Source organism: Harpegnathos saltator, unplaced genomic scaffold, assembly GCF_003227715.2.
Source record: "Harpegnathos saltator strain DR-91 unplaced genomic scaffold, Hsal_v8.6 scaffold431, whole genome shotgun sequence".
Taxonomy (NCBI): Eukaryota; Metazoa; Arthropoda; class Insecta; order Hymenoptera; family Formicidae; genus Harpegnathos; species Harpegnathos saltator.
The window spans coordinates 45,882-70,847 of NW_020230241.1; the positions used below are offsets into that span (position 1 = coordinate 45,882).

A 24,966-nucleotide genomic window follows, 5' to 3' on the forward strand; every position below is an offset into this window, starting at 1 on the left:
ATATAAATATATGCTTTCGTAAGAAACGGAGCATAAAATTGAAATAAAAGAAGATAATATATCTGCATAAATGTGTTTACACACTTTGTCTAATAATGAACACATTTCAACAATATTTACACATTCGATTTTTGGAGTTTTTATACCACTCATTATTCGACAGGTCATTAACGGATTTCATCTCTGAAATTACAACAAAAAACCTAGTGGAGCACATGTTACCTATGGTATTTATAGATGTTTATAGCTGATCTTTTTTATAGCAATGCTTTGGATCTTTCTATCGATATTGCATTGGCACATAAACATATTGAAATATAATTACATTATGAATCCATTCATAATTGTTCGCGTGTCTATATTTGCGTACATCGTAATACTTTTTATCATTTAAATCTATTTTGTTTAGTCGCGAAACAATACGTAGATATATCTATTCTGATCTATTACTTTCTAAAATATCTTATAGAGACTTGCCACATACGCATCAGTGTCTATTTGCTATAAAGCTTTCGTCTACGTCCAGGCAAATCCTCGAGTTGAAGAAAAACAGGATGACATTTTAAAGTAATTAGAGTAACATATAATTTTCAGAAATTACACGTCAATTATCGAATGATAATTGATGGTTACGTATATATATTTTCATAGGTACATAAAAACGCAAACATAGAAGAGACGTGACATAGAAACAAAAATTATTATACAGTTATAAATATTTTCGTATAAACTTATCTAAAAATATAAAAAATAAATATAATAAAATCTAAAGATATAATAAAATCCTTTAATTTAGATAACGCTTTAATGTCATCTTTTTACATTCTCATGTGTTAAAAGATAGGGCTCTTAAGATAATTCCGTCAGCTAGTTGTACATATACTTTTTTTAAAGTTTCCTTTGCTTCTACTTCTATCGGTGTTTTTAGCAGTCAAAGTTCAAAAAAGTTTAAAAAAGATGAAGAAAAGGGATTAGTAGAGTTTGTTGAACATATTATGAAAAGCATATTTTATTTCATCATCATATATGCAATATAAACTATAGCAACGATTATGCCAAACCAGTACAGGTACATGCATCTCGTTGCACTTCGTGTTTTACAAAAGTATATCTACTAGCGACCGATTATGCATTCGATGTACTCTTGTTGTTCTTCATTGTTCACTTAAGTATAAACGATATCGTAATAGTTGTCCTTGTTCGTTCGAGCGCTATAATTCTACTAGTGCGATTCGTAATTCGTTGATTTTAATTAACTAATAAGCAGCATTATAATTTACGTCGAAAACCAATTAACTTTGGTGAATCGTGAGAACGTTCACGAAATTCGTATGTAGGTTTAAAGTATCGCTTTAAAGCGATATTCCCTCCCGTATTCCCTCTAGATATATTTTTGGAAATGCTCCGCTTTGCCATCTTATATCATGATTTATTACCAAGACGATTGTTGATTCACGCGTATAAAAAGTGGCACAAGTATAAAAACGCACGCAAAAGTAGTTCGTCTATTGTTTCTTCGTAATAGTCGTAAGCTCTTGTGGAAGCGCGTAAATGCTCGTTTCGACATCATCTGTCAGGACTGCCTTGTTTTATAAAGTATGTTAACAATATTGGTCTTCAACATACAATTAATCTGGCAAGATAGACTCGTACGCTCGTGAGTCTCGACTTCGGGTGTATCTTTATATGAGACGCACGAGCATTCGCATTAATTTTATCTAATCCTTTGTATTTTCTTTTGCATCATTAAGCTCACAGCCATTGGTGGATAGAATAGAGTCACTCGTGAAACACATTATCAATCAAGGCCCCGTATTCGTCCACGAATGTAGACACGACCGAAAGTGATCGACGGAAGACCTTTGCTCTCCCAAAGGCCACGATCGAAGCACTTTCGTTTCGCTTCTTATTTTACGTCGCGCGATAATTGCGTCGCATGACGTAACGTTCCGACTTAGTCGACGGTAGATCCAACACAGACGTGGGTATTTGGTTGCGTTCTAACGAGAGTGTTACTGACGTATAATAGGAAAGAAAAGATATACATAACGTAGAGAAAAGTACCCTGAACAAATACGTTACAGTCGTAACTACCAGCCGTCGTCATGTATGTGTGTATGCATGTGCGTATGTGTGTGTGTGTGTGTGTGTGTGTGTGTGTGTGTGTGTGTGTGTGTGTGTGTGTGTGTGTGTGTGTGTGTGTGTGTGTGTGTACGTATTACTAAACTAGAGATAAATAAGTTACATTAGTGTTATTCCTAACTAAACCAACTAAACTCAGCAACCCTAAGCACGAAGGAGAGTAAGTCATATTTCTGCGATACATTCGAAACGTACAGTGCTCCTTCGACAAAGGATGTTTAATTGTTCGCGAGGGTGGTCGCCAAGTGAATGCCACGAAAATCCACTGTTTGCACAAGTTTCCCCTGTTCCGTTGCCGCAGCGATACACGTCGTAACTCGAATCTCCGTTGTTTTATAAGTATCATACGAGATTACTGATTATACATGTACACACGCGTCCGTCGTTGCCTAATATCGGAAAATAACTATCGGAAGAACGCAACACCGTGCTACCGGCCACGTCCGCACTCAACCGTGTCTGACTGTACTCGGACCTGGAAGTGCACGATCAGCGGGCAATCTATCGGACGTTCTTGATCTTCCAACGGAGGAAGAGGAACGCGGAAATTCGCAGCACGGCGAATATCAGCAGGAGAGCGAGAATGTCGAGGTTGAAGTCAGCGTCGAGCATGTCGAGCTCCTCCAGCGTCGTCTCCGGATTCTTAAAGTGGCAGTACACCTGAAAACACGCATTTACTTGCGTCAATTGAACGATCGATTGCCGACCCGGACGGCGACATACGATTTCGAATGCCCATCTTACCTGAATGCTCATCTTACCTGAGAACACTTCAGTTTTTCCCGGCCGAAGCTATAAACGATCAAGGCGGTTCCTTCAAAACCGTATCTGATGTAGCTGAGATAGGTGATCCATCGTAGGTAAACCGGGATCGCGTCGAAGCTGACGAAGAAGCCTGAGAAGAGGAGGAACGGTACCGACATCACTGGCGCCAGGAACACGCCGTTCTGCACGTTCATCGCGGCACCGACCACGAAGCCCACTGATTGCGCGACGAAAGAGATCAATAGACAAATCCCCAAGAACATGGAGAATCGTGTGGTGTCCGCCGGTTGGCTGGTGAGGAAGTACACGATAGAGAGGTACATGAAGCAAAATATCGTCTGGAAAGGAAGGAAGAAGAGGACGTGTGAGCAGATCTTGCTTGTTTCAGCGACGTATCGCCGGATGAACTCCGGTCCGTAAGATGAACTTTGTGTTGTCGGCTGTTATCTTTTTCCCCCTTTTTTTTGCTTTTCAACTTTACGGTCTTACCTGGAATGGTATGTCCGCAAGGGTAATTGCTAAGTAATACGCCCTCAAGGAGTACCATCTGTTGAAGTTCTCCTTCAAAAGTACAGGCAGTTCTAACGGGACTGGAAGTAAGCAGAAAAACGGATTTAGCTACCGCGTGTCCGCGTGCGACGTGAGATCGCGTGGTCGATATGCGTAAGAAGAAGAGGTCAGAAGACTCACAGGACAAAATAGTGATTGTCATGGAAGTGTACATAAGGAATAACATGTTGAAAAACAGGAATCCCAGATTGCTAAGTACTTTGGCGCCGTCGTTCCCGATGTCGTAGTACAAGGCGCTGATCAATAACGCCACCAGGACATGAGCAAAGAACCGCAGCCACATGAGAGTCTGCGAAATCATACATTACGAATAAGCATTGCGGAGTGTACGAAACCGGGGAGAAAGCCGTTCGACGCTGAAAAGGCACAAAAGAATAACAAAAGAGTGTACACGAGGCGCGCTGGGGAGATTCAGTCGACTATTTCGGCGAGAGAGTTCGCCGAACTTACGACACACGCATACACCGCCAAGCAGAGAGGAACTTCTCGGCTCTCTTTCAAATACCCACCCAGTCTCTGCGACTGAAGAGGAAAGTGCGCCTGAGGATGGTGTAGAACTGCATCCATTCGGACGTGGCGTATCTCTCGGGCGCCACCACAATGGATTGTTCTTCGAGCAATGCCACGTTGGCGTTGTCCTTCTTATCGGTGTCAACGGTTATCGCAACGTCCATCGCTGAAAAGTCAATCGCGCTCTAGTTCTCCGTCATATTGTTATGCGCATTTTTACGAATATTTAACACGTCAGACGGGCGAGCCTCAGTTCACGACAGAGTGTTCGTACAACGGGAATATTGTACGAAGTCGCCCGAGTGAGGCGGAAAAAGAGGCGAACGTCTGAACTCGCATACAATTGCGTTTTGTGTCGCACCGCGAGAAATAATCAATGCCGCGAGCAGCGCTCGATGCGCGTCGTCATGATTGCGTCACGTTACACGGGCGTAGGAGGTGTTATACCTTGCTTAGCGATGTCATTCGTGGCGTAGGTGGAAATGAATTTCCCGTTGTTAATGTCGTCCGACTTGCTGTCCGGAAACTTCTCCTCCTTCAGGTTGCTCACGTCGTTCTTATCCTTTATGTTCGCCGCCTTCTCCGTGCGTTCTTCGGCGTTCTTCAGGATACCGGTCGCGGCGGTGCAATTGTTCATTCCCTCCTTCAATTCGGGAAACGGCTGGCCCTCGCGTATGTTGTACTTGCCGTTGTCTATGGCGTTCACCAGTTTCTTTATGTTGTCGCCGTATTCGCCGCATGACACTTCGATGACTGGAAAGCAGATTGGGAAATCAAATTTTTGATTACCAAATTTATGATCGTTGAATTTGAAGAAAACACTTTCTTGGACGACGGTACGTATATGTATATTTTTTTTTTTTTCAAATTCGATCGTCAGACTTAATCGTTTGACTTAATCTCGACGGGAGTAAAGGAACGTTTGAGCGTAACATCATCTTCCACAATGTCTCCTGGACGGAAACTTACTAAATGATGCCGGGTTGTGGTAGCTCGGGCAATTAAGGCCAATTATCCTTAAGAATGCTACCAGCTGCGACGTGGAGCCCTGGTAGACGCATTGACCTTCGGCCAGGGTGTAGAGAGAATCGAACATCTCGAAGAGCCTCGCGCTCGGCTGATGAATGGTGCAGACTATCGTTCTGCCGCCACGTGCAAGAGTCTTCAATAACGAGATGCATTGGAAGCAAGACGAGGAATCCAGGCCGCTGCGGCGGACAAACCGTATAATCAATTTTCTGGGTTCAATCAGTGTTATCGCATGCTACTTAAATCTCCTCGCCTCCACACCGCCGTTATGTCTTTTGTCGTATAGGCGAGAACGCGAGACAACAAGGAGAAAATAATAAAGAAATGTCGTTTGGACTGACAGGGGCATTAAAGAAGCTTGTTAAAGAGCGTCGTTAAAAGTTTCGCGTGATCTTTTGTAATCGCGTGGAAAGTATCAGGTAGATTCGAATTAGACTAGTCGACGATTAACATATAAGACGTTAATTCGTCGGTTAATTCGGTGTTTTCGCTTTCGGAGGTGACTTCCCAGCGCAAGTTATAGCGGACAATTACCGGGCCTTGAAAGGACCGGTTGCGCCGAACATATTTGACATGCCGAAACCCAGCGCCATAAGGAACAATTTTTCAGAACCGGTTGGAAATGAGATATGTTTTGCGGAAACGTTTGGCGCTACGTGTCAAGGTACCGGTTACCAGTTTTGAACATGTCCCGCGGTGCTGGTATGGAATATTTGCGCCGTTTTTATCGTTAGACGGAAGGCTAAACGAAGTCATTTATCGAGATGGTCGAAACAGCGGACAGATAGCAGTGATACTTTCGTCGTTCACGGTATACGTGTGCACAAAAATCCGACGTACTGTGTTTCAGTGAAAGTATCCGCCGAGAAAAAACGTCTCAAAAACGGGACATTGATCATTTACTTTCACCGACTATTATGTACTCTCTTATACCTCGTCTCGAACTGAGTGAAATGACCCGGGCATTTCTTCGAGCTCTTCGAGCTTGGTCGTCTTGAAAAGATAAAGTATATACGATTCTCTCTGATACAATGCATAAAAATAACAAATAAATCGGTCGTACGTTTCGTTAGCGGTGTGTAATCGAAGTGGCCGGAATTACTCGGGTTTCGCGTAAGGACGCAAGCGAACATGAACCTTTGAAATAAGACGCTACTGCTGCTGTGCTTAGCGGCGATTATTGTTACAGCGGATTCCACAATGCTGATTTCACAGAGTCGCAGGTCCGAAGCGTATGACACTCATAAAAGTTCTAGGGGGAAACTACGTATACGCATAAGATGCGTGATGTTTATTGAGACTTGTACATTCCGCGTTCTTAAGAAAGAGCAAGTTCATTTCATTGGCATTGACTATACTGGCATTCGATTAAGGAAATTATATTAAGACGGAACAGGATTTCTTTCATGGGCATCGATCAGCGAAAGCGAAAGGTATTGCCTGGGTCGTTTTACTGAGAACTTTGTAGTGGAACACACGCACACTCACACGCATACACACACATACTTATGCTTATGACACTTTCTGTATTCCTTTTTATTATTATCAACAACTTGCTCAATCCGCAAGATCGTCCATCGTGGAGTCAAAAAATTGTTATGCACTGGTGAATGGTGATAAAGCAATTTAATTATAAAAAATTTATTTCTGCATTGCAACACTGACACATTGTGAGTGTAATCTCGCATTCGATATGTCAGAGTTATAAAATTAATGCACAAGTGACGAGTGTGTGCAATGATAATAATTTACGATTGCTGCCTCGCGCAAGATACAAAACTCACCTAGTTGGCTCGTCGAAAAACATTATAGGAGGATTGTTGACTAACTCGAGGGCGATGGAAAGCCTCTTCTTCTGGCCACCACTCAAGTTCGAGGTCATGGTGTGACGGTGCTCAGACAAGCCGAGTGTTTCAAGGATTTCTTGGATCTAAAAAGTAAAATGCCAATGAATCATTGATGAAAAAAGTTGTAGGTTTCGTTGCACAAATTGACGCTTCTGTTCGATGACATAGAAGAGACGTATGAATAAAAGAGGGAAAAGAAAATATATTTATATATTATACATATATTAGGTGTACAAATGAATAATCCAATTTTTTTCAGCTACATTCAAGGTTTATTTTATTTTAAAAGAAAGTAAATTAAATCGCTCAATCAAAGTATTCGCCGTTGCTTCCTATAACTTTAAGCCATCTTTCAGGCAGCTGATGAATTCCATCTCGGAAAAATGTTACGTCTTTGGACACGATAAAGTCGTCAAGCCATTTTCGGATCTCATCCACTGATTGGAAGTGCATATCGGACAAGGCGTGTTGCATCGACCGGAACAAGTGATAATCGGATGGAGCAATGTCTGGTCCCAGCCAAGACTCATTATGGCGTCTTTTGTATTGGAAGCAATGTGTGGCCTGGCGTTGTCATGCAACAATTTCACTGAACGTTCTCCTTTGCCAGTATACGGGCGTTTTCGTTTCAATTCTTGACTCGAGCAGATTAATTGACGTTGGTAGCAGTCCGCAGTAACTGTTTCACCCGGTTCCAACAACTCATAATAAAGCACGCCCTTGATATCCCACCAAATGCAGAGAAGAACCTTCTGCGTTTCGGATTGTCATAGAGTATCCATTTCTCATCGCCCGTAACGATTTTCCACAAGAAAGACTTTCGACGCTGCTTATTGAGAAGAGAAAGACACGCTGCCACTTGTTGATTTTTGTTGGTTTCAGTGAGTTCATGCGGAACTCATTTTCCTTCTTTCTGGATCTTTCCCATCTCATGTAGGCGTTTAGAAATCGTTTACTGCGTTACTCCCAAGATTCTGCAAGCTCTTTTTGTGTTTGTGCCGAATTCTCAGCGAGCAGTTGTTCCAAATCATCATTATCGCACTTCAGAGGGCCTCCAGGGCGTTGTTTGTCGATTAGACTGAAATTACCGCTTTTAAACCGCTTAAACCAAAATGCGCACACATCGTACGATATAACACTTTCGCCGAGAAAGGAACAAATCGATTCGCACGCTCTTGCAGCATTTTTCCTTGTTGGAATTCGTAAAGAATGCAGTATCGGATATGCACCTTGTCTGTTGCCATTTTCGACTGTACTGAACTGAATACTTTTGAAGGTTATGTTGGGCCTTTCGCCAAACTATATGTTCTTTTTAATAGCTATATGTCAACATTGCATAATCATAAAAGAGCGGGAAAATCTATTCAATTTAAAATTGATTTCATAACTGCTTAAAATAATTTGGATTATTCATTTGTACACCTAATACATATATATATGAATTATATTTTTTATTAATTTTTTTTTCCACATACATATTGCCGTGCACGTAATGTCCTTGTATTTAACGTCACTATACGAGCGATAATTAATTTCGTGATCGAACGGAATTTTTCTAACGACCGATAGATTACAGCTGTGAGATAATTGCACCGTACGATGCAAAGTACGATTGCAAAGTACGATGAGAACATTTGGCAAGAATAAACGAAGCAACTGCGCATCGCTGTTGCATTCCGACGTGTCAGATCTCTTACAAGACCAACGAATCTGATAAGAGAGTCAGCTTACCACTTCTTCTTTCTCCACTTTACTGATGTGTGAACCAAGTTTGAGGCTCGCCGCAACCTTCATGGCTTCCGTCACCGTTAGATTCGCGTGAAGTTGATTATCTTGCATGATGTAGCAGGAAAGCTTCCTGAAGGCACTGAGGTCTCTTTCCTGGCCATTTATTGTGATCAAACCTTCCATACCTGACGTCCTGGTAAAATATTTTTAATGAATAGCTTGCAAAAGTCTCTCTAATAGTCTCATTTATCCGAATATTTGTCAATATTATAAAATTGACTCGAGAGACTCTCGTCGTTATTTATTTTCTTTCTAATTTATTCGATCTCGAGGGCATAGATCGCGTTAAAAGGAATTGTTAATGAGCCGAACCGTGAACGTTCTGTCAACCTTGTTGAAAAAGGTTCAACAAGATCACCTCGAGAAGATATAAATCTTCCGACGTCATACACGGAAGAAACTCTCAGTGTCAGATTATTCGCGAGCGCTTTCAATCGTGGATGAGTACCGCCGTACCACTCACACGGATATCGTGATTGGTCGTGAAACCGGTTTGGAAAATATGATGGAAAAGGAACGAGCGAATGAAGCGCAACAACTTTTACGCACGACACGCGGTACATTACATTGTGCCATGCAGGCAAACTCTCTGGAATCGTGTATGATCGTGAAATAATTAAAGAAATTAAACTTACTGGCCTGGAAATGCGTATGAACGTACGCGATAATCGAGAAAGGCCAGAAATCGCCGCGTTTATGTCTCGCGAATATTTCGCTGTCGCCTACATTGTGTACACACGTCGTTTCTTCCGTCACTGCATTATGGGAAAAATATTCGCTTTGAACGGAATTCGATGTCAAAATCTGACATCGCCGTGTCGCCAATTGCCGCGAAAGAGCCAATTTGCCAGCGGTGATTATACAAAATTGTCCCTTGCGACACCGCGGATCGCGCTGATGAAAAGCGTTTTACGGGCCAATTAACGAGGTCGGATTTGTACGTCAAGAAAAAATGCAACCGACTCGAGACATGGCCTGGCGGCGATCAATCTTTGCTGCACGAACGTCAATTTATGACACTTCCAAGTCCTTGTACAATTTAAAGGTAAATACACGGTGAGAACGCTGAAACTAGCGCTGATCTCTCGCGACGAGCGAGCGGTCGTACAATTCCCACAAAATAGAACGGAAACGAAAACGCGTCTCGACATCGGCCTCTTTATCACTCGACCGGATGAAAGAGGAATTCTACCGATACTGAATATCGAACAGAAAATCTCTGAGACAACATTTGACGAATCACGCTCTGAAGGCTACATTTAAATGCTGGCTACTTTCTTTAGGACAGTAAAACCAAGGAAACATTCGTGTAAACAAATTATACCGACTATTTTATTCACCGTAATGATCATGACGTTAAATATCTTGAAGAAAATGCGCCGTTTTCAACGAAAGACAATGTTTTGTGTGTAATGTTTGTCAAAGCTAGATTTCACATTCCTCCAGCCATGATTCTCATGATTCTCTTCCGAGACGCCTGAACAAAGAAGTTCAAACGCGTCGTTTGTGTCGTCGAGCAGAACGCTTCGAAGCAGCCAACCGATCGAGGACAGCATGTCGAGGTAGAAAGTTTACGGGCCGCGAACCTAGGGAACGATAATTCGATTTGAAATAATACTCAACTTGCCCGCTTTCGCAGCGGCATTCCAGTATAGCGTACGATCGTCGTATTGCACGTGACAATGATAATGAAAACGCGTGGCAGGTGCGATTATTTTCATCTTGTTGAGAGAACGCGTCTCTTTCATTATCGCCTTAACCTTCATCTGGCCAGCGGCGATCGGTGTTTCTACCGCTGTAGTTTCGTAATGGCGAAACACGAAGAAAGCGAGATTGTGTCTCCCGGAGGAAAGTGAGATCGCAGTCTGGCGAAGAAAGCGAAACGGACCGTTTCGATAAAAACTGAAAGTGCCCGCGAGGTCGCGGCAGATTATGCGAACGAAATATCCTTCGTGCGCGGTCGAGCGCTCATGATGACACCGTGCCTCACAATGACTGTGTGAGGTGGTTCCGAGAGAGTGCAGCGAACATCGAGGGTCAACGCTCTTGTTTTTGTCGCGTGACATGAAAGGGAAACGCACGAGGACCAAAGTCTCGCGCAAAATGACTTTTCTATCCGCCGTTTTCCCAACATCGCGTGTCACGCGCGTTTGTCGCGACGTAGTTGAGGTGACAGGCGCTGATTTTTCACAGAAGTCTTATTTGGTAGTTCAAGCGGTAGCTGCTCGACAGATCGCTAACGGCGTAATTCCGATTTTGCCTGCTGACGCGTATTCCAGGCATGAAAAAGCAAATAGCTTTGAGCAACGTACAGTTCTTCTCTCGATGACCTCGCGATAAGATGGAGATATGGTTGGGACCAAAAAGATGATAGATCTCGTCGCAAGATAAGAATGTAATGAAAAAAATGTTGCATGTGAAGACGCGTAAACGCGTCATAAAGTATAACGAAAATAAGAAAGTCGTTACGTGTGTCTTTCCCTTGCGATCAGTTTATACGAGGCCTTTCATGTTTTATCTGAATATACGAATATACGTATATGTGTGGGTATGTAAGGGACACGCGCTTGTGTGCACGTGTCTCTCTGCGCGCGATTACTCTTTTATTAGCAATACACGATAACCCTATCGCAGAGTGTACAAATTCCATGCGCACGTTGACTCACTTGTATCCGGTGAGGATGTTCAGTAACGTAGATTTCCCCGCGCCAGAAGGGCCCATAATAGCCGTCAATTCGCCAGATCTCAGCCTGCCGCTGACGGATTTGAGGATCGTCTTCGTATCTGAAAGTAGGACGCGAAACTCTGTTGAACCAATTTGTGCAAGAATTAAAGGAGAATTTCTCACTTATCGCATCATTCTGTCAACTTGAAAACTACTTAAGAATTAAGTTTCGTTCTTAATTACATTGTTTTTTATGCAACTGCACCATTGCACCGTAATATTGTTATTGTAATTACATTGCAATCAGCTACATTGGATTAGATTAAAGTTTATCTTTCTGTCAGAGACGCGTTTTTGCTGAAGTGTACGTAACATTTGCGGAAATATGAACACGCGACAATTACTTTTAATGAATACTAATTATCGTGAAAAAACGCACGAACGAAACATGAAATGCGTATCCATGGATGAGAATGGATAACGTGGAATGAGCAATAAATTGCGGGTTAAAATGTGCACGTGAACGTCGCAGAGTCGTTAGAGATAAGCTCGCACATGCCTCGGATAATAATTATCAATTTAGCAATTAACCACGTATTGCTTGATGTTGAACGCTCGATGAACGCTCGCCGATTAATTGGAACTAAACATTTGTTTCTTTTCTCTTTCCCTTTTTCTTTTTTTAACAAGAATGATAGTCCGTCCGTTGGTAATGATCAATCGTCGTACCAAGATTGCACGAGCATAATTTCTGCTTTACGTGACATCAGAGAGCTACTAATATTGCATGTACCCTAGTAACGCATAATACGAGATATCGGAAAGAAAGGACAGGACAAAGTCCACACGATGAATAAGCTTGCACACTACATCGCACCCGCGAATAGTGTCGATTCGCTTGTCCAATGTGTGATTCATAAGTAACCGCAGAGCTGGAAGACCGATTTAATTGTCGAGCTTGTAACACAGGAAACCCAAGTTGAATCACTTCAAGTTCGATTGTTGAATCTCGATTGTGAGGTGCAAAATACAATGCAATAATAGAAGTAAAAACGAACGTTTCTGTCACTAAAACTGAACACATACGCACACACGCGATTTGTACGTATTAATTCGACAAAAATAGATTCACCTTAAATTTTTTACTTTTCCTAGCTTTTAATTATTTTGCTTGTTTTATTATGCATATTAGTTAATCAGAACGCACTGAAGCAAATGATTAATATTCAGGGTCGGCTTTTTTCTTTGATATCGATTTAATTGAATATCGGTTGCCAATCAGGTATTGCAATGCGTTGTATATAGAGAGAAATTTCTTTCGTTATATTTCGAAAGAAGTATCCTTAGAACGCGCGCGTAAGATGCAAAATATCGCTGGTAAGATATCCGCTTATTATTCATGTGTCGTATAAACGGTCCAAAGCAACACCATTTGCCCGGTACGGACTTTGATAAAATTTCGTCCGGCGCGCTTTAGTTCATCTCCTCTTTCGAGGAGCATGTCTCGTGTACGAGCAAAGACCAAAGTCATTTCACAACGCGGCGCCAGACGTGATCTTCTTAATCGCGAAATACGAGAAGTGTTTCACGTTTAGACGAGCGTATCGTGATCAAAGTTAATTTACAGGGCGAAAACAAAGAAAGATATCTAAGCGGGTACATACCGAAAGCGGATACCTACGTCATCCGCTACGTAGGGGAACAGTGGATGCGGGGAATCCGATTGTCTTATTAAGGTCAAGAGTCGTATATCTTGACTCCCTGGTTTTATATCGTACCTCGATTTCACTGGCGGGGAGAGATGTCGTGCTCGTTTCAAAATCATGTACAATTCCTGAATAGCACTTTAGCAATCGCACGTGGTCCCCTTAACCGGAGACGTTTAATCTTACTTTACCTACCTGCCTACCTACCTACCTACCTACCTACCTACCTACCTACCTACATCATCATTATCGTTCAAGCACGGAGAAAAAAAAATAACGAGCATGTCGACATATTGTTGACGCGCGAAAGGCTCACCGCGTGCAGCTTCTCACGCAATGAACCGTACAATCGGCGAAACAATGGATTCTACTCAGCAGAACGGCGGACACCCGCCGACTCGGGAAACTCGACGTAACCGTGACGAATTCAAGCGAACCGAAAGCGCGAATTGACGTTAAAAATTCCGTCAAAAGTACAGCTAAAAGTACACCCCTTTGCGGTGAGCCAAAGTCACTCGGAGAGGACTCGTCTCAAGGAGGACGACCGCAAAATATCGCGAGAGATTTTTCGCTCGCTAGTTAGTTAGTTCGCTTAGTTTGCGTAATACATTGAAGAAGAAAAAAACGCGTCGCAAGACAGGTCGCCGATCATTCTCGTTCGTTTTTGGTCATCGCCTAATTGAACATTTCGCATGAAAGTGACGGTGAAGTAATCGGACTTGAAGCAACCGTTCGCATTACGCTCACGTATGAACGTTTCGCGTTAGTGCTGCTTTCCTATGAGACCGCAGTGTTACGTATGCACGTAAAGTGGCAATTTAACATTCCCTGACGAGGATAAATACCGTCGGTGTCACGTACGCCATTCATAGGAGTACCGTCGAGCCGTCACGTGCGTAAATATTTGAGAGCCGGACGACGAAGAGCCGTAACGAGACAATAAAATACTTCTTGATTCCGACTCAAGGTGAACTGCTTCTAATTCGCTCTAGACGCGCATAAATACTCTCAGAGTAGAACTCAGAACAGATAACTAATGATGAATGAAGGTTAACTAAGAGAGTGGGATACGGGTAGGAATCTCTGAATATTTAATGTAATCGTAGACTACATGAGTAGTCATTAATCAACGACGGCCAAAATTATAGTTGAAGGTCCATTGATGACGTATTATCGCGGATCTACAGAAGGAAGTTGAAATTACGTGTTCTCCAGGGATGTCATGTTCGCAATTGCGCGACATTAAATCGCGCGTCAAACTGCCTATTTTTGCCCAACTCGGTGCCAACTACTTTTTAAGAGCTACGATACCATAATTGTCAATTAAATGGAACGTCACGCTCGTTTCCTCGGATTGGGCACAAATGCTGCTGTTGTTACTTCCAATGCTAATTTCTGCAGAAAGATCTTATACATCCACGTCGCGCGGAATGGGTTAACGTGCGTTATCATCTACCGCTTCTTAGGATAATTTATCTACTCGCTGCTTGAATTCATAATATTATGCTCCGCGACTACTAACGGCCGTATAACACATTGATCTTATATAATTATCTTTCTACGAACTAGTGTTGCCTCGCGCGCACACGCGCAGCATTATACGATATGCGAATATCAGAGATCGTAAATTACCGCGCGAACTTATCCACGCTTGTACTTATCGCGCTGTTCATAAATAGCCGAAGTAACAAGGCGTTGTAACCAATTCGACAAAAGACACTTTGGCAATATGGCAAAAGTCGTCACTTTATTTAATATGTTAACGATTCATGAATAAATTAACGGCGTTTAAGCCTTTTTCCTACGGCGATTTGTACCACGTTGACGCTGACTGTACTTGGCGCTTCTGGATATGACGTGTGCACATGCTGCAGCGAGCACGCAAGCACCGTTATCGCGCGCGGGAGAACGAGCGGTTTGTTTAAAGAAAAAGGAACGTCCACAAAGTGCACGCACTGTTGACCCGGTCTTTGTTTCTCGAAAAGCGAACAGAGAAAGCAATGACCCGCGCGCACGCTGCGCTGACGATTGCTTTGTCAATGGCAAAGAGCTACATGTGTATGATCAGTGTAATTAAAAATAGATGCTTTACGCGCCCGTCTAAAGATACGCGACTATTTCTTGGATACACAGCCACGTTGTATACTCGGTAAGCACAAACGACTCACAGCTCGTTGCGACTCACGCTGTGTATCGTATTCAACGAAGGTCGGCCGCCTTCTAGACAATATAGAGCAGCGGTCTGTGATACACTCTCTCTCTAATACATTAGAAAAATCATATTAGGAACATGACATACTTATCGCTGCTTGATATATTCCGTGTTGCAAAGGTAGCGTTAACTTTCTAAAATTTTTCTAAAATATAAAGATATATCATGTAACATGACATGTAAGATATAAAGACCATTTCAACATCGTACGCGCATCGTACGTTCCATTAACTCGATCTGATCGGTCCAAACTAGCTTCCATCACGTCAGCAGTTGAAGTAAAGATAGAAGTTAAATTTATCGATAAACTTTATTTTTATCGCTCGCTATTCCCCTGCATAGCTCGGAGGTGCGATTATGGTAATTGTATCGCAGTCGGCAAATACAAAGTATCTGCAAATTAGTGTACAAAGTACCAATGCGCTTGTAATAATATGCATATGATGCTAATTTCACCATTACATGTCAACCGGTTGGTCGCGTACGTGGAATGTGGCAGACCATGCGTGAATGACGCATTAACTCGAATCCTGCATTCACGTAAAGAAAGAGAGAGAGAGAGAGAGAGAGAGAAAGGGGGGCAGGCCGATTAAGTTTGTCAATTTCGATCGTGGAAGAAGCTGCGCGCCGAATTACGCAAATCGCGAATTACGAAAAAAACTCACTTGTTGCAGCACGCTTGACGACCTTTTTGTACGGCGTTTAATTTATTCCGATCGTTTGCGCTAAATATACAAGGAGAGAGAGAGAGAGAGAGAGAGAGAGAGAGAGAGAGAGAGAGAGAGAGAGAGAGAGAGAGAGAATGTGTGTGTGTGTATGTGTGTGTGTGTGTGTGTGCATATATGTGAATGCTCGCGCGCACAGGTGCGCCTTTATTTGCATGCCTCGTGTATACGTGTAAATATAGAAGAAAGAATGAGAGGTGAAGAGTTGGACAGACGGACACAGAGTACGTAAAGACGGATATGTATATGTGTGTGTGTGTGTGTGTGTGTGTGGAGGCAGGTCTCAAAATCTTACGCCAACCTATTTATCTTAAGGAGGCCGCGGGACTTTCTTCGTTTTATTTTGCAATCGACCAAACGGCCGCACAATAATGTCTCACATCACATCGCCGCGACCGTATATAGCATAATCCCGCGGATATCAGTCGAATGTAATGCCGTCAGATGATGGCTCCGATGTACTTGAATCGCGATAGTTTCGACATGAGATCCACGATAACTCCCGGAGAAATCTCGGTCGGCGTACAGCCGCAACTCCTCCTCATTGACACCTCCGTGGAAAGTTATTCCGATTATTGCACGGGAGGAATTTTCCTCCCGTGGCAGTTTCATTCCAAGGTGTTAGAACTGGACATTTGTTTCCTCTTTCCTCTTTTTTCCTCTCAGTATGATAACGCAACTCGAATCTCGCGATTCGCGACTGAAGAGCGTCATTCATTCTTGGAGAGTATTGTTTTTTTCTTTACATTCAACCGAAGGACGTCGAGGATAAAGACGGACGTGTCTCGGAGTCGTTTTTTATGGATAAACATTAGCGATAAACACTTCTTTTAATGACTGCAACAAAAACGATGATACCCGGGTGCAAGGATACACGATATGAGCGACGGACGGCCTCGCGGCCGATTCATTGTGCCTTAGGTTCATCGCAAAGTGAATATCACACGCCGATGAGGATTAACATGGTAATTAATAATTTAATAAACGGAAAGTCGTGGAGAAACATGACAATTAGTAAAGAACACTAATAACAGAGTGCGAAGTTCTCATTTGATAACGAGGCAGGCTGCAGTGTCATCAATGGCGTTTATGCCGCTACATCTTGTCCGATCATGCTGGCGATGTAGGTCGTACTGTCATTCCAGCATGTAGATAGTGCACTTTGCTCTTCAAACCGTTGCGAAACATCAAGATCAATGACGATGAACATCAAGATCATTACGTTCCTTCGACATTGCGAAACAGTCGAAAAAGTGCCAGATGGAATGTAGAGTTTGAAGTGTAGTCGCCTCTCGCGTCACGTCACTTATCTAACCCGGTATCAATTGATCAAGCGACTCGTCTCGGCGCGTCTTTATGGAAAAAAGTTTGCCTCTGTCGAGTGCTGATGCATCGTACAAACTCGCTCGATGAATCGCTGGCTTATCACGAGCACGTGATTACGTGTTGACTTCTTTGTGTATCCGCTATTTTTCCTAGATAAGTTAACGAAACTGATCAGCGCGACCGAAAGCAGCTATCACTTTGTTAACAATGACGAATAGAATTCGTATCGTATTTGTGATAAGAAAACAATTCGGAGCATAATCCCAAGTGTCGTATAGTATCTTTCCGCGTACATATTACGAGCGCATATCTGGATGAACGTGTGATAAGAAAGATCACTCATTTGCAGCGGCCGCTGGAAGTTTGGAGAACAAAAATAAAAAGGAGAGAAAAATATTTTTTCGACTCTGAAGGACAGTCGCGAGAAGGCGTTTCGCACAATCGCTAAAAAACTTTGTTATTCGTGTCGCGCCGCCGCGCGTTACGCGATACGCCAGAATTGATTTATCGAAGTATTGTGTACGAGCGGACCGCGCGTAATTCACTCGTAGACGACGACTCGACAACAACAGTAGCGATGTCAATCTGGGGAATGAAATAGGAAAGAATGAAAACACGGTACGGAGCGCGTCACGCGCTCAGTACCTAATTACTGCCTATCCTTGATAGGAACACGAGTTTCTTACTAAAATGTCCGCAAGGTAACATCACTGGAAGAGAACATAATAGTGCTGCGTGTTGGAGATTGCGAGGCCGCAGGTTATACACACACACACACACACACACAGTGTCCGCTTGCATCATCGCATCCACCGATCGGCGCCGATTTCCAAGTCAGCTTTATCAAGTACCATGCGACGCGATACGATGCGATGCGATACATTATCGATGACATCGAAAATATTTTGATTTCAGATATTCAAAGTGCCGCGTCATGCTTTATTTACGTGAAGCTTTCCGGTGATTTCTCGCGAGGATTGCGAGGTGCACTTAACGTGCGTGTCACGTCTAATATATACGCATGATTGCTCGTGCGTATGTATGTGCGTGTGTATGTGCATCTGATTCATTCGTTTCACGGACGAGCGCGAAGCTAGACAAATCATGCTTGGCTCTCCAGCCGCGGCCTGATGTAAGTAGAACGGCAATTCGTGGGCAATGCTAGTGAAACGGGTCTTTATCTTACAGCTGTTGCAAGTGAAACGATCCACCACGGGCTTGTGAGTCGCGATAAGAAGGAACAAAGGCCCCCCGCTCGGCGATGTTTACCGCTCGACGTGTTGCTACGTGATCTTTAATCGACGATTAAAGTCGAATGGCGCGGATTTTGCACGGAGGGCGTAGCAACCGCGCTGTTGCTTCCCGGAGAAAAATCACAGCATTGAGATTGTGTCTCCTCGGTGTAAAACGACGATTTTCCGGAAAAAGTATATGATCGAATATAAGCACATTCGAGGATATCAGGAGACGTGTAGTTGTTTGCTGTACCGGAAGAAGTCCTTTCCGGCTGTAAATTGGCGCAATTACACATAAATCGAGAAATGTGGATATACAAGATAATTCAGTCCAGGTAACGCCGCGTTACACCGTGGACTCGAGTGTAACACGTTCATATAATCAACGTACCTTGGAAACCTCGTCGAGGATATTACACCGTAATTGACCTTCTTGCAAAATTACCGCCGCTATCCTACTCGCCGCAACACGCAGTCCTGCTGGATCAGCCGCTTTTACTGCTCCGAAATTCTCCGGCCGGAGCGCGAAGGAATGTACACGTTGTTCGTATCGCTCATAAATCAGGCCGCGGGAACCGAAATAATTCACACGAGAGACACCGGGAAATAAAGAACGATGAAAACATAGCATTACGTGTGATCGATTCCGTCGTCGTGATAAGAAACTCGAATGACTCTGAGAAACAGCGGCAAAATGGTCCGGCATAACATCGACCGACCTTCATTTGAGACAAATTGTGCGACAGAAGGATACGATTTCGCGCGACGGAGGTAGCTGGCTATAAAAATGGAACGAGAGTGTTGGACGCGTCATGTGCGTGAGTAGCTTTGAAATTATCGTAAAATAGCCGCGACTATAGAACGGCTATAGAGCTATATCGGCTGTTTCTGTCGAAAGGCGTACAGCGAAATGTCGCATATATCGCAACAATGGTTGCGATGCGGCGGAAATTACGGAAAATCGATCCCGGCGATACGCGAGTTTGCGTCACGCGGCGTTCGCCGCCACTTCCTGGTATTATTATTAAATTATCGATTCGGTGTAAAGCAGTGCATTGATACCAATAGACACAACAGGTGACATTATTGCCCCGCAGCTGAATTATTTAACGGTCGTGTTACAAAGTTTCCTAAATATTCACGCTTGTTCGATGTGGCCGAGTCACCTATGCGAACTATGAATTATTCGGCGCTTCCCTTCGCTCGGCATCTCGCACCTTCGCGCACAGACTAGACCCGAGCTCTGATTTCGGCTAAAGACGTTATTTTTGGCCGGGTGAAATTATTATTAATTAAAACCACTGTCTTCCGCTCTCATCGTAATCGATAAGCAGCGCGCTTTGGATCTCTCGCCGGAAGAAAGAAACTCGTAACGAAGAAAATTTGATAATATTGAACGTGTCGTGTGCATTGTATATCGCTAGGGTTCACATAACAAAGTTCAAAGAAGCAGAATAACGTTCATTGCTTGCGAAGAAAACGATTCGAGGGGATTCCGATCGTAAGGAGCAATCATCGACAACTATAAAGAGCGATTCGAGAAGCGTTTCAAGAAGCACCGCCATTATTAAACGCGTAGTCGTTCAAATATTGCCACTTGGATTTCGCGCGGGATCAACCCATCGGAAACATCCGTTTCGTGTCACGTGCCGCCCGGCGGCGCAGGGGATTGCATTATCTCGAGTATTCCGTCCATGTTGCGTTCTGATAACCGCGTGAGCGGTCACAAAGTGCGTCCTCGTGGTGTATGAGAGAGAAATCGCGACGCGTTACGCGCAGCGTTCCGCGATGTCGCAGCATCCCGCCATGTGCGGGACACGCATTTCTTTCACGCAACCAGCACGCGAGTAACTGCACTTTCACTCTGTGGTCAATGTCATGTCGGAAACCAGTTTACACTTCGTCGATTTGTCGCATGTCCCGTCTACCCGTTCTTCGAAAGCCGGTTTTCGAAACTCGTGGAAAATAACTCGAGGGGATACGAAACTGCCAATATTTATGAATATTTTTTCGGCCGGTCAGTCACACACAGCTTGCTCGTGAAAATCGTCCGCGGTTGAACCAACCGCATTTTTGCTCCCCTCTTTCGCTTGGCTCGACTCGGCTCGGCTCGGAAGAAGAAAGAGAGAGAGAGAGAGAAGGGAAATGTAAATACGCACAGCTAATTTGCTTATAAAATCGATTAGATCGTTGCGCCGAGATAAATCTGCCGCGATCAGAAAGGACGAGGGGGGATCTGAAGGAGGAGCTCAGAATTGAGAAAGAATGAATGAATGTGCCGATAGTCAACCACCGGGTCAATCGCAGTCATGTAATCTTTTCTCTTTTTTTATCATGCACGCATCGTCAATAAAAGCGTAAAACCGTGAGATCTATATTGGAAGGAAGATTTATGGCTACTCCCAATTAGCAGTAAGCTAATTCGCGATATCGCGACATGAGCCACGTATACTCGCACTTTTAATCGCAATTATTCAGCAGCGAGTGGTTATACTTGATCATCCAACATCATACGGCGAACAATACGCCGCTGTTACGTGCGTCATGTACGCATTGCGTTCTTTGCGATAATTAGCAACAGCAAATGTCGTTTATCGAAATGTGATCTTCATTACGGCGATTACATGGCGAGAAACCAAGCGAAGGTCGCCCCTTCCTCCTTTTACCTTTTTCCCTTCGAGCAACCGAATGAGCGATTCACTGCGAAACGTCGCGTTAAAGAGCGAATTGCAAGCATTACTGATGTGGAAATTTTGGCTCCGTGTTCCCTCGCGAGATTAATTATTACCATATTTGGGGGAATACGAAACTCGGTAATTTCCTTTAGTTTACATGGAACCAAGATTACATAAGACTAGTTTCGCATTTACCGTGCTCAATTAAAACACTTTATCATGCTCGGTGCAAATAATGCAAGAGGTTAAAAGAAAATGCTGCTCAAGGGCACAATGTTTTTATACCTTATGATTTATAACGCAATCTGATTGCAGACTGTTTTTTCAGACGTTTTTTTTTTTTTACACAAGAAATTGTTAAAGCGTCAATCAGTGTTACAACGTACCATCTTGATAAAAAAGTTTCAAGAACGACCACTGTGTGTGGTGCTCTCAGTCACCCGATTTGAGTTCTTATTTTTTGGTTAGGTTGCCACATCTGTCATTGACATTCCCACCAAATTTCCGCGTCATAGCTTGACATTTGTAAAAGTTACGCCGTCTTGAGTACATCTGCCTCTGTGCGTGTTTTCGATTTTTTACGATTTTAAAAATGAAATCGACTCGCACAATGCCATCGTTATCACCAATTTTTTGACCAAGAACGGAACGAATACCATCCAACAGCCACCGAATTCGCCTGATTTGGCTCCCTGCGACTTCTTTCTGTTCGGTCGACTCAAAAAACCGCTCCGGGGAACGCGTCAAGAGCAACCAAGAGGAGATAATGGAAAAATCGAAGACGGCTCTGGTGGCCATACCGAAAACCGAGTATCAAAAATGTTTCGAGGATTGGATCAAGCGCTGGCATAAGTGCGTTACAGTCGATGGAGAGTACTTTGAAGGGGACAATATCGATTTTGATGAATAAACTTGTATTTTTAATTTTCTGAATAAATTCCTGAAACTTTTTGATCAAGGTGGTATATACGTTATGCATAATGAACGTTTCATCGACTGTGAATATCAATATGACGCGCATGCGTCTGGCCAGTGGTTCTCTTTTATTTAGCGCGCGCATAAGTGCCGAGAGTGTGTTTAAATCTTACAATTCCGACTTATTCTGAAAACTCGCACGATCACGGAGAACCTGAAGTTACGCCCAGCATGCTGGTATTACGAAACATTCAACTAAAATCCGTGCACGAACGAGTGATATCTACCGAACGCTGACTTAGAATGCGACTTAGAAGCGCTTCGCATATGTGCATAGAATAATATCGGCTGGGATCAGAATGTCAGCTGTCGTATGTTTAATTAATTATATCCGGAGCGATGCCGGAGGGACGAATAATCGTCTCGGTTCTTTGAACATCGACGTACTACGAAAAACGTCGCGATTACGCGCGTAAAAAATGCCGTGTTTATTAAAAAAAAAAAATAGAAAAAAGAGAGAAAAGTGACGTAACTTTTGCGAGGTAAATTATTAGCGCTTCCGGATCTCGCGGAAAATAATGTAACGAGGTATCACGTGAAGCTCAATCTATCGCACAAACGATCGCATAAACGATGCGAGCGCGCATCCGCGTTTGCGCGATCGATACGCACCCGTGGATTAGTGTCAACATGAAAATATGACATAATATGTACGTGACAATGATCGGAAATACGAGCGGATTCGCTGTCTTGAAGAATATCAAGTAGAACGTGTGCACTTACTGTTCCTCCGGCCCTCCTGCACTTTGTATGTGAGGTCGCTGAACGCCAAGTCGACCGGCGGCCTCTTTGGCAGGTGCGTGATCGTCTTGGGCTGCGCCGGGACGATCTGCAGGCGCACCGTCGAGCTTTTCCTAGGTTGCAATAAAATCCCATTGACGTCGTCATCGTCGGTCGAGCAATTTCCCTCGAGCTTCATTTTCTCGAGCTTCTCTCGGCGGGATCACGCTTTCGTCCGAATTGCTCTATCCCGCTCGGTCTCTCGGATCTCGTTTCGTTGCACGTCGATCGGGGATCGGTTAATGCGCGAGACTAACACGCGGGAACGATATTTTTCACCCTGCCTGCAATGTCATTTTCGCTCACTTAATGCAATGCACTCAGTTTTCCGCGCCGGCAGTTGTGGCGGCCGGCGCGGGCGCGGCCTTTGTTTCTCTGAGATACGTTTGACTTCGTTCGAGACGGAAAGACCAGGTGTTTCCTCACGAGAAGATTATTTTCAGAGCAAGTTTCATTTAATCTCAGATAACTCATCGATCGTCGATCGAACGAATGGATGTCCCACGACTAAGCTCTCGGGTCTTTGAACATTTAGCTCGCCTCACAGGCGATTTCCTTATTTTCATTCGAGCCAAGTATAGTCGATGGAAGTATAAACAGACGCGCGCGAAATCGTAAGTAAAAAGCGGAATATCGAGATTGTTGCATTTGCACATGTGCAAATGTTATCTGGTTGTTTATCAGCCGTAAAGACGAACGCGGCATCAACGACTTTTGCACCGCATGATAAAATCGTGCAAGGTGCAAAATAATAGGTTCGAGTGACAAAAAGAGGAAGGGGAATCTGCGTTCGTTCGATCGATACGTAGATTATCAGATAATAATTACACAAAATTGCTACCACGTTAGACATGATCGTATATGCATGTCAACGTATGCGACAGAACATCGAGAGCGCCGTGGAAAGATTGCAAATAGCAAAACTCCACGCACGAGGCAGATACAGCGTCAAGAAAAAGAAGCAACACGTACGCAGATCGACTTGCAAAATCACGACTTTGCTTCAGACAAAGCTTTGGACAAAGTAACGCGACCGCGGCCTCTTATCGCCTTATTATTATTGCGTGTGTTGATACATCCGTTCGGTTGTACTTTAACCGCATTCGAACGAGGCACACGGGGCTTCCACGTGGATACCTTTACCTTCGTGTTGACGTTTGATCCGTCATGAAGCTTTTATTAATCAGACTGCCAGCTCGCATTCCTAATTTGTCTCTGTGCACGATGCAACTCGATGTTCTCACATACGCGAGGTGTCTCGAGACGACTTGTTCTCTCGGATACCTTTCTTCGCTAAGTGAAAGAGCCAAGCAGAAACCGGAGAGAAGCGCAGTTCCGGTCGACTGATTTTCACATTGTCCGCGGTGCGTTCACACCGCAAACTCTTCTTACGCGTCGGTACTCCCGTTTTCGCCGGCGAGGGGGACTCGTCCGCGCACGACGAAGTTAACTCGGCGGTGCGACGGAGCGCATGTCGACAACTCGTGCGTACGAAAGAGGAAAAGAAAATATTGCGCGAGAAAGAGAGAATATAACGATGGCGATGACTATTCGCGACGTAAATCCGTACGACTGCGCGTGTCGCGGCACACTCCCAAGTGCGGACGTATTCGTGCGTTCTTGATAACAAAGCCTGCGACGAGGCAGGCTTAGGCGACAGGCAGGCAGGCAGGACAGGCGAATAGGTGGGGAAAAGGCAGTTTAACGACACCCCTCTCTCTTTCCGCAATGCACTCCGTTCGACAGCTCGAAAGCAACTGAGTTAAAGACCGCGACTGCACCGCGGCCATCGCCATTGACCGTCGCGTCCCTTTTTCGTCTCCCTCCCGTTCGTACGCACTCCTTTCCCTTTCCTTTGCACCGCCGCGCGACGGAAAGAGACGATGGATGAGTACTGAGGTGCCGATGGATCAAGGTCCTCGTGGTAATACACGCTGATGATGAGAGTCGGCGATAATTTCAACGAGGAATCGCCGAGTGCCGACAATTGTCTCCTTTATTCCCGAGTGTGTGTGT

At 43.9% G+C, this 24,966-nt stretch overlaps 1 protein-coding gene across 2 annotated transcripts; it reads right to left on the reverse strand.

The window, feature by feature from the left end:
- Window positions 1–786: 786 nt before the first annotated feature.
- Window positions 787–24,722, reverse strand: LOC105188613 (ATP-binding cassette sub-family G member 4). 2 transcript variants are annotated; one of them, XM_011150158.3, is made up of 12 exons: window positions 24,235–24,722; window positions 22,894–23,234; window positions 11,318–11,435; window positions 8,595–8,784; window positions 6,801–6,946; window positions 4,957–5,195; window positions 4,435–4,740; window positions 3,987–4,153; window positions 3,598–3,766; window positions 3,397–3,497; window positions 2,904–3,245; window positions 787–2,802 (listed from the first exon to the last, which is right to left on the reverse strand). In XM_011150158.3, the coding sequence occupies exons 2-12, from the start codon at window positions 23,087–23,089 to the stop codon at window positions 2,644–2,646; spliced, it is 2,133 nt and encodes a 710-aa protein (XP_011148460.1). In that variant the 5' UTR covers window positions 23,090–23,234; window positions 24,235–24,722; the 3' UTR covers window positions 787–2,643. The 2 variants fall into 2 exon arrangements, with proteins under 2 accessions (XP_011148460.1, XP_011148461.1); XM_011150159.3 differs by having other exon boundaries at window positions 24,094–24,237.
- Window positions 24,723–24,966: the final 244 nt, after the last annotated feature.